This window comes from Pectinophora gossypiella, chromosome 2 (assembly GCF_024362695.1).
Source record: "Pectinophora gossypiella chromosome 2, ilPecGoss1.1, whole genome shotgun sequence".
NCBI classification, from domain to species: Eukaryota; Metazoa; Arthropoda; class Insecta; order Lepidoptera; family Gelechiidae; genus Pectinophora; species Pectinophora gossypiella.
The window spans coordinates 15,587,918-15,598,509 of NC_065405.1; the positions used below are offsets into that span (position 1 = coordinate 15,587,918).

Genomic DNA, 10,592 nt, shown 5'->3' on the forward strand with positions numbered 1-10,592 from the left:
AAATAAGTCATGTCGTTCTGTCAAATACGAACAAAATCACTTGTCACGCATGTTAGGCAAAAGAACAAACTTATCGATTTCGACAAAATGTATTGAATCGATCGATGAATAATTTCAGCTGGAGAGATAAAGCATACATACATACAACTCACGCCTATTTCCCACCGATGTAAGCAAACTTAACCAATCTAACCTTAACCAGCTATAAGCTTTACTTACATCGATATACTTACCACATTTATGACAATAAATTTCATTTCATTTCATTTCATTTCATTTCAGGTTAACCTTGAACTCTAATGCAAATAGTGACGATTTATTAACTATGTTTCTCATTATTGAACTAGGTATTTTCACTACTCATTTTACGCGGTATATAGTTGAAGCTATTGAATATTCATTAACAAAACAGATACCTAGCTGTCTACTTAAATACTGTCAGAAATAATGATTAATTAACATACTTACCATTTGATTCAATCGTTACACACAGAAATCAGAATCATTTATTCAACGTAATTATCATGGATAAACTTGTTGAAGGTCAATGTAACATTTTTGAATTTACGTCATTTCGCAAGGTGTTATGGCTGAAGAGAAGAATTGACAAGAAATTGCAACAGCAACACATCTTTTAAATCAATGAGGGTATACGTTACAAGTTATTTCATAATTAGAGGAACATATTCAATGTACACTTCTCTTGCTCCATCGTTTCATACACGCACGCACGCTGGTTCAGAGTAGATCGTACTAACTTTTATAAGGACATCTTCAATTTGGTCAACGTTGAAGTCCTTCTAGGTCTTCCCCCTAATAATTAATTAAGTAGAATACTTCACAAAATCTTTCTCTCCTTGTTCTCGATAATAAAATATATTTTTGTCATTTTTCTCCGAGTGTAACTACTTATTTCAAAAGTAGAACGTATGTCCTTAATACTAAAGTAAGACTCAGAAAGGGTGAGGTAAAAGCTACGAATTGGTGCGAGGCGAAGAGTTGCCGTCCCATACGTAGTATTTTTTATACTATGTTATACAGGGTGTTAGTGACATCGTAACGAATACTGAGGGGGATGATTCAGACCATGATTCTGAGTTGATATCAAGTGGAATTTTCCGTCGCAAAATTCATGATTTTTTTTTAGTTTTTTAAAATTATTTTCAATTCTATACTTTTGCGATGAAAAATTCCACTTGATATTAACTCAGAATAATCAGCTGTTTCATCCCCCTCAGTATTCGTTACGATGTCACTTACACCCCGCACATGTACATACTGTACCCATACAAGTAGGTATGGCTGTTAGTGATACCGTAACGAATACTGAGGGGGATGATTCAGACCATGATTCTGAGTTGATATAAAGTGGAATTTTCAGTCGGAAAATTCATGAAAAATCAATGTTTTTCTTTTTATTATTTTCTGTTCCATACTTTTGCGACGGAAAATTCCACTTCATATCATCTCAGAATCATGGTCTCAATCATCCATCAAAGTTTTCGTTACGACGTCACTAACACCCTGTATAAAAAGGTCATTGACCCACGTGCTGTGTCCTTGCTAAAAACCCAATGCTAATTGAAGCTAATCCTCTCTACCAGGTGTGACGTCACAGATCGTGAGGCAGTTAACAACATGGCGGAGAAGCTCCGCCGTGAGGTCGGCGAGGTGACCATGCTCATCAACAACGCCGGCATCATGCCGTGCAAGCCCATCATGGAGCACAATGAGGTCGACATCAAGCGGGTGTTCGATATCAACATCATTGCTCATCTTTGGGTAAGTCTAGAATACACTTTGGTACCATGTCACATTAACTTTTTTGACAAATTGAACTGTAAGTCTCACTAAATGTCAAATATGTTAGTGCGACAGAGTCCTAAAGTGGGTACATTATATTGCTCGTGTCTGTACATTGTTTTAGGTTTACGCGGTTATTGTCATAATTACAACACATAATAACGGGTTCATCATTCATCCCGTGATCATGGCACTTGCAACGGTATCGAAATATGGGGAGTCTCATATCCCTGATTTAAACGCGGTAAGAACCCCTTATTATGTGTTTTAATTAAGTCTAGTAGTAGTTTGGGTATTTGGAGGTCTACATTCAATCCAATCAATCCGGGTGGATTGCCCAATATAGTAGGCGGGTACCTAAGTGAGCACAGGCAACAGTCGTGAGCAGAGCGAACGATAGGTGGGGCAGAATGCCCTATAATATATACTACTTGCCAAGCTGCACTTCCCACTCAAAAGCTTTACCACCAGTTTAAGAACGACATTGAAATCTTCTCGATCTTAATTCTAACTCACTGTATATCCCCTTTCAGCTGATCCAAGCCTTCCTCCCCAATATGATGGAGCGTAACCACGGCCACATCGTCGCCATGTCCTCCATGGCTGGCGTCCTTGGCCTGAGGAACCTGGTGCCCTACTGCGCCACCAAGTTTGCCGTGCGAGGAATGATGGAGTCTCTTCACGAGGAGCTGCGGGAAGACCCCAGGGACTTTAGCGGGGTCAGTATCATTATCTAGAATAAAAAGAGCGGAGTAGAAAAGAGCTTGATAGGTATTGGTTTGTCCAGAAATACAAAATTGTCATGGCTTAGAAAGAGGGGGAGGCCAAGACGATACTTATCAGTAGGATGGACATTGTTAAGACAGTTGTTATTATTTATTTATTTATAAAGGTACATATAACATTACAGTGTAACCCAACGCGCTGTATGACGAGAAAACAATATAAAAACTAATCAAACAAAAAGAAGAGTAAGAAATCAAAAATCAGAGTAATTTATTCAACATAATTATCATGGTTAAACTTGTTGTAGGTCAAAGTAACATTTTTGAATTTACGTCATTTCGCAAGGTGTTATGGCTGAGGAGAAGAAATGACAAGAAACTGCAACAGCAACACATCTTTTAAATCAATGAGGGTACATTACAAGTTATTTAATAACTAGAGGAAAAGACTATAAATAACATGAAAAACACAAAAAAATAATTATATAAAATTAAAAAGTAAACTATCACACAAAAATAAAAATAATAATAGAAAAAACTAAACAGTACCTAAATCATTAGTAAATCTTCTTGCAAAAAAAAGTTGTGTAGCAAGATGAAGCTGAAAGAATTGATGAGTAGATAAAACTAGAAATAGACCGTTTGAATAGTAATTAACCATGTTTACAATACAATGTGGATTTTATGTTTACTAATTGACAATAAGTAACTGCTTGTAGATAATTGGCGTGTTTTCCGTTTGAGTAAAAAATCTATTGTAGGACGATCAATGCAATCGCGAGGCTTAGAACATGTAATGAACTATGCAGATATTTAGGTTCTTTTCTCTTCTTCTATCGTGTGGGTTGTAAGGTGGATTACCAACCACAACAACTCTGGTGTCAGGGTTATTATTGAGCCGCTGACATGGCTCACGTAACGACTACTCACTTACATCAGTAAGTGTAAGTAGTAACCGGGATCAACGGCTTAACGTGCTTTCACGGATCATCTTACTTTCGGACAATCAGGTGATCAGCCTGTAATGTCCTAACAAAACTAGGGATGACAAGGTGATTTGTGTGATATGTCCTCGCCTAGATTCGAATCTGGGTCCTCCGGATCTTGAGACAAACACTCAACTACTGGACCCCAGCGTTGAAATCGGTTCTAATAAAATTCCAATACACTTTATTGTATCTAAATCAGCTCATATACTTTTCTTGTATCTCTTTAAAGTCATATATGTTAGTATACTAATGTTACCTTTATCTGGTTCCAGATCAAATTCACGGTGATCTGCCCGTATATCGTGGACACTGGGCTGTGCAAAAACCCGAGGATCAAGTTCCCCTCGATGATGAAGATCGTATCACCGCAGGAGGCTGCTGATAACATCGTCGACGCCGTGCGCAGGAACTACCATGAGATTACCATCCCTAGCTCGCTTTATTACGTTAATATGGCAAGTTCATAATAATTCATAATTCATTTATTTTAATTATTATTTGTATGTCGTTTCCATATCTCGGGCCTACAGAGTCCCGGACTTTTGGAAGGCGTGCGTGGGGCCGAAGCCAACACGTAGAGGCCCCTTAAGACAGTTAATCTAAATGTGGTGTGATACCAACCGGCGATTATCCCTGTATGCACTATGAGAGTGCACCCAAAGACAATTCCCGGTTCGTGTAGGACTATTGCAGATTATGGGAACAAAGGGAACTGGGCTAATGATAATTATTATTATTATTTTTTTATTATTATTTTTATTTATTTATTTTTATTTTTTTAAGTTGATACAGCGTCTTGTGTTTATTTATTGTTTTTTTCATTTTATTAATTCGGAGTACCAACAACTATAACTATACAATGAATGCTTACAAATTTAATTAAAAACAAAGCCATTTAAAGGTTATTTGCAAATGAAAACATCTAGGAAGTTAAGAAACAGTAAATAATATTCAAGTATTAATTGTTGGTTTGTTGTAAATTGTTTAAGACAAACAATAATTATGTCAGGATGAAAAGAGCCTCAAATTAACAGAAGAAATTTTGATTGACATATCAAAATTAACAGCCTCCGTGGTCTAGTGGTTAGAGAGTTAGGCTCACGATATGGAGGTCCGGGTTTGGCGAAATCACTTTGTGGGACTGTCCTTTGTTTGGTAAGGACTTTACAGGCTTAAATCACCTGATTGTCTGAAAAAGTAATATGATTCCGTGCTTCGGAGGGCACGTTAAGCCGTTGGTCCCGGCTCTTAGCCGTAAAAACACCTCCACCAACCCGCAGTGGATCAGCGTGGTGAATCATGGTCTGAACCCTGAATACAGTCCGTCATATTGAAGATGAATAATCTCTTAGTTGACTTTGCAAGTTTTGCACCATACCGTTTTCACCAAACACTTCAGAACCCCGATACCGACCCCGACGGCGTGGTCGACGATTTCCCTCATTCAGCGCTTATCGCTATCGACCCACTAGGGTCGATTAATCCTTTCAATATTCTTCCTCTCAGACGACGCCCTGACCCGAGGTTCGCGCCCAACTGGGCACCCTCAGGCCTATTGTCTTAAACGTTGTACCGGGTGAGAGCCTTCAGCGCTCCCCATTTGTCCGGCCAAGTAGTTAATGCCCTCTGCGGCAAATCTACAATAAGTCACGTCAAAAAAAAAATGCGCCATGCCGTTACTTCACTTTAAATATAATTGATTTTTAAGCTTGCTGTTTCAAAGTACTTATTTACATATTTTTTTTCTTATTTTTCAGATATGCCGTGCTATGCCATACAAAGTGCCGATCCATCTGAAAGACTTTTTGGACTCAGGCCTAGAACCCCAGTCATAATCAGCCATATATGTTGTTTGTTGGGCAAAATTTTAGTTTATAGGAAAAGTGTCTTGTTTATGCGATTACCTTTTTTTAAATTTTGACCTGGGGTCAAAAAACTACATCGAAGAAATTCGTCCAAAAAAAGTAATATTACAATTATATCCTCCTAAGGCCCACGGCCCTACTAGTAGTACTAATCCCATTGTTTAAGTATTGTGTCTGGAAATCCGGGCCTTACGACGATATGATGAGACATGAATTGGTTTGATGTGGCCTTTTAAACCCCTGAGAAGTTTTTTATGGAAACTGGAATGGGTCCAAAAAAGCTACATTGAAGCAATTCATCTAAACATACATATATTGCGATTTGCCATTTGCGCATATACGTATTGAAGTGCGTATTGACAACAAATGTCAAATAGCAACATTGATTTTTATAGATTAATTGTTTCAATGCGGAGTTTATCCACTGGTGGTCATTATAAAATAAACCATAAATTTGATTATATTGGTATAAAAGAAACACTTAGCAAGTATACATACAGTGTGTTTGTGACATCGTAACGAATATTGAGGGGGATGAGTCAGACCATGATGCTGAGTATATATCGAGTGGATTTTTCCGTCAAAAAATTCATGTTTTTTTTTAATTATTATTTTCAGTTCTATACTTTTGCCATAGAAAATTCCACTTGATATTAACTCAGAATAATGAGCTGAATCATCCCTCCTAGTATTTGTTACGATGTCACTTACACCCTTACAAGTACATACAAGTAGCCATACAAATAGGAACAGAAATTCATGAAATTTTTTGTGTTTTTAAAATTAATTTCAGTTTCATACTTTTGCGACGGAAAATTCCACTTGATATCGACTCAGAATCATGGTCTGAATCATCCCTCAAAGTTTTCGTTACGATGTCACTAACATATATTTATATACTTAACGTATATTTATATACTTGCTAAGTCTTTCTTTTTTCTTCTTCCTGATAAAGAAGAAAAACGAAGGACACGTTTTATGAACAAGAATTTTGTTGTTGTTTATGAACTTTATGAGATAAAAACAAGCCTTTTAAATACGTATGGAACTATGGAAGGTTACCATTAATTGTGAAAAGTGTGATAGAACTAATATAGAATATTATTACCTACTATAATAATATAACGTACCAAATGTAACATCGAATCAATGAAAAGTGATATTGATTTTTGTGAACAAGTGCCTAGCTATAGGATACATTTGTATAGGATTGTTTTAAATATAATTTTATATAGGTACCTACTTACATACGACGTACATTGATCAAATTAGAGATGTCCTTAGAAAAGGTTCAGTACGATCTACTCTGAACCGGCGTGCGTGTATGAAGCGATTGATGCATGTGGAGGAAGAGAAGTGTATCAGGATCGAAGTAAATGGAATTCCATAGTCTCTGCTTACCCCGGTAGGAAATAGGCGTGAGTTTATGTGTGTATGTATATTTTAAAATTCTTGCCTATAATAAAGAAATCTTTACCTCTCACAATGCAAGTATGAGAAATTAGAAATATGCCAAGAGTGTTATGGTGGCTACATAAGAGGAAATTTAGATGGGAATTTATGTTAAATAATGACAATGACAATAATGACAAACATATTTATCACTTTTATAATTATTTTTACTATCGCAATGGCCCCGATTCCTTCAGACGCCTAATTTTATTTTAAGTTATACCTGTAATTTTCTCTTCCGCCGAAATGGAAAGGGACGGATGACTGGCAAATGTTAATTTTAAAATGAACGAGTGAATCAAAGAATAACCCGGGCGAATCAAATAGCTATCTCGTTGGTATACACACCGTTTGATGTGTGCTGTCAACTTAATTAGATCGGGTTATTGGCTAATCTAAAAATTTTAGAGGGTTGTTTTAGATTTGTGTCTAAAATTGACGTGTGTTCCATAAATTGTATGCCTGTCGATTACCCGTCCCTTTCCTTTTCGGCGAATAAGAAAATGACAGGTATAACTTAAAATGAAGTTACATGGTATGTACTAGAATCAGCACCAATATATAACATGTATACATTCAGTGCCTAAAGTGCCATTAAATATAATAACACTGTAATGTGTTAAAATATATTATCACAAATCATCATCACTAATTTAAGAGCCACGCTCTTGTCGGTGTAGCATTTTCCAATTATCACAAATAGCATAAATATGCTCTATAAATATGCTCATAATCTAAGCTCTATTTAAATAAATAGAGTTTAGATCTTAGCTCTATTTAAATAAATAGAGCTTAGATTTTTTCAGTCCTTTTTTGTTTGTATTGATGTCCATATTTTATATGTAAGTTACGCATTTTTCTACGATATTTTACAAATGGTTTTGTGTGATGTTACTAGTAAACTAATAGGTTAAGGTTGTGATAAAAAGTAATGTTATTTCGTATAAGAAATAAAGATTTTTTAAATAGAAGGTATTTGTTTTTATTTAGTGCCGTATATATATGAACATTGCAGACTTTTAAAGACATTGCAGGCTTAATAATTGTCTCATCGTCTGAAAAAGTAATATAATTTCGTGCTTCGGAGCGGACAGCGTGGTGGAGTATGCACCATAACATACATGTTGACGCAATAAGATGATCATCGGTCAACATCTTGTCGACCCCGATACCGACCCCGCCGGCGTGGTCGACGATTTCCCTCATTCAGCGCTTATCGCTATCGACCCACTAGGGTCGATTAATTCTTTCAAATATTTTTCCTCTCAGACGACGCCCTGAGCCGAGGTTCGCGCCCAACTGGGCACCCTCAGGCCTGTTGTCTTAAACGTTGTACCGGGTGAGAGCCTTCAGCGCTCCCCATTTGTCCGGCCAAGTAGTTAATGCCATCTGCGGCAAATCTACAATAAGTCACGTCAAAAAAAAAAAAACATCAACATCTTGTTCATTGACTCAATTTAGAAGATTAGTCATTACTTAAATGATAAAAATGTCTGGTATTAAGCGTGTTCCTCTAGTTGTTAACTAACTTTCGCAGCACGGATCATCTTACTTTCGAACAATCAGGTGATATACCTGTAATGTCCTTACCAAACTAGGGATCACCAAGTGATTTTTGTGATAAGTCTCCACCGGAATTCGAACCGGGGCCTCTGGATCGTGAGCCCAACGCTCAATCACTGGTCCACGGAGGTTGTAGTATACTTGTGCTGTGACGTCATTGAAGAAGGCATAAATAAAATAATTATCAGATTCTCAATCTAATTTTTATTGGATAGTCATTAGTTAGGTATACATTTTGATTTAAATAGTCGCTATATTATTGATACAGTCTCTAATACATAGAAGAGATCTACCAAACATTTGGTTTTAACAACCTCCATTCTTCCAATATGCTGTGCACATACATTTGCAACTGTTTTTCTTTAAATGCAACTACGACAACATCCAGTTAAATTCTTATTAGATAGACATAGCTTAAAGTTAAGTTAATACAGACAGACTGACATGTCCACAGGAAATTGGTCTAGCCAACATTTTTATTGGTTTTCCGTCAGCGAAATGTAAATATATTACGTCGCTGAAATGTAAATGGCATAGTAAGCAAAAACACAGGGGTGGTAGTGACACCCAGTGAAGTGCCGGTTTCGGAAATGTTCCCAAAGTCGAAATGTTTTACTTTTTAATAGTAAGGATACTGGCTGCTCTTCTTATCTGCCTAAAGGTTAGGTAATAAAGTTCTTTTTACATAAGTTTTGCGCCTTTTTATTACCGGGGACGTTTCACATCACTGGTTACATCGTACAGTATACTGACAGGGATGATTCAGCTTATAATTCTGAGTTTAATATCGAGTGAAATTTACCATCGCAAAAGTATAGAATTGCTAGTAATAAAAAAAATGTTTTTAGGTAAACTCGCCAATGCGGCCTTTTGAAGACCCTCGGTATTGCGGATTGTGTTTCTGAGCGAACGTCCACTCTCAACTCTGTACAGTCAGTAACTTCATGCAACAGACGCTTGGCGTTGATTCCTGTGGAACCCCGCCGGCGTGGTCGACGACTTCCATCAATCAGCGCTTATCGCTATCGACCCACTAGGGTCAATTCTTTCAAATATTTTTCCTCTCAGACGACACCCTGAGCCGAGGTTCGAGCCCAACTGGGCACCCTCAGGCCTCTTGTCTAAAACATAAACGTTGTATCGGGTGAGAGCCTTCAGCGCTCCCCATTTGTCCGGCCAAGTAGTTAATGCCATCTGCGGCAAATCTACAATAAGTCACGTCAAAAAGAAAAAATCCTGTAGACACCATCTAATTTATTTTAAGTTACTTATAACTTTCATTTTCTTAGCCGAAAAGGAAACGGACTGATAATCGACAGGCATAAAATTTATGGAACACACGTAAATTTTAGGCAGGAATTTTTAAAACCCTCCCAAGTTTATATATTGGCCAATAACCCAACAGAATTAAGTTGCAACTTATGGAGCTCACGTCAAACGCGTTGCATACCAAGATTTCATTCGCCTGAAAATGAAAATGAAATGAAAATGAAATGAAAAATGAAAATGAAAATGAAAAATGTTTTTATTACCAGAAAACAATACAAATTGGCACATAAAATAGGATGAGTACTTATATTAAAAATATATCCAAATGAACAGAGGTTCCCAAACTAGGCGGAGCCTGTATCTTGGGAAACCGTAAAAAAATGGGTACATGTGATATTGGCGCATAGTTTGCCAAAGGAAACTTAAAATTAAACTTACGTCTAAGTATTAGAGCGAAGGGTGTGTGTTAAGTAGCAATATGAATGTGTGAGTATACGAGTTTAGTGCTGGGTCATTTATAATTTTAAAATTAACAGTTGTCAATCATACGTCCCTTTCCTTTATATGAAAATGACGGGTATAAATTAAAATAAAATTAGGAGGTGTCTGCAGGAATCGGAATCAATGCCTTTATAAAATGCATAGTAAATACTATTTTACTTTACTTAATAATTAGGTCGCTTTTTACTTCGCCTAGGACGAAAAAATCTTAAATTATTACGTTTTTTTCTACATAAATATAAACAAAAGCGTTGCCAAATATTGCTTCAATTAAACGAATTATGGCATTGACAGCGAGTCCCCGAACGGCGACTTCCTCTACGGCGAGTCTCTTTACGGCGAGTCTCTTTACGGTGAGTGTCTTTACGGTAAGTCTCTTTACGGTGAGTTTCTTTACGGCGAGTCTCTTTACGGCGAGTATCTTT

The 10,592-nt window shown here is 36.9% G+C and overlaps 1 protein-coding gene across 2 annotated transcripts in view; it reads left to right on the forward strand.

The window, feature by feature from the left end:
• The window catches only part of LOC126378710 (epidermal retinol dehydrogenase 2-like), a 31,115-nt gene extending 23,310 nt beyond the window's left edge, over positions 1-7,805 (forward strand). For both annotated transcript variants that reach the window (XM_050027093.1, XM_050027101.1), the window contains 4 exons: positions 1,605-1,782; positions 2,337-2,522; positions 3,790-3,972; positions 5,275-7,805. In XM_050027093.1, the coding sequence (XP_049883050.1) occupies positions 1,605-1,782; positions 2,337-2,522; positions 3,790-3,972; positions 5,275-5,352 (625 nt within the window). In that variant the 3' untranslated portion in view covers positions 5,353-7,805. The remainder of the gene's footprint in view (positions 1-1,604; positions 1,783-2,336; positions 2,523-3,789; positions 3,973-5,274) is intronic.
• Positions 7,806-10,592: the final 2,787 nt, after the last annotated feature.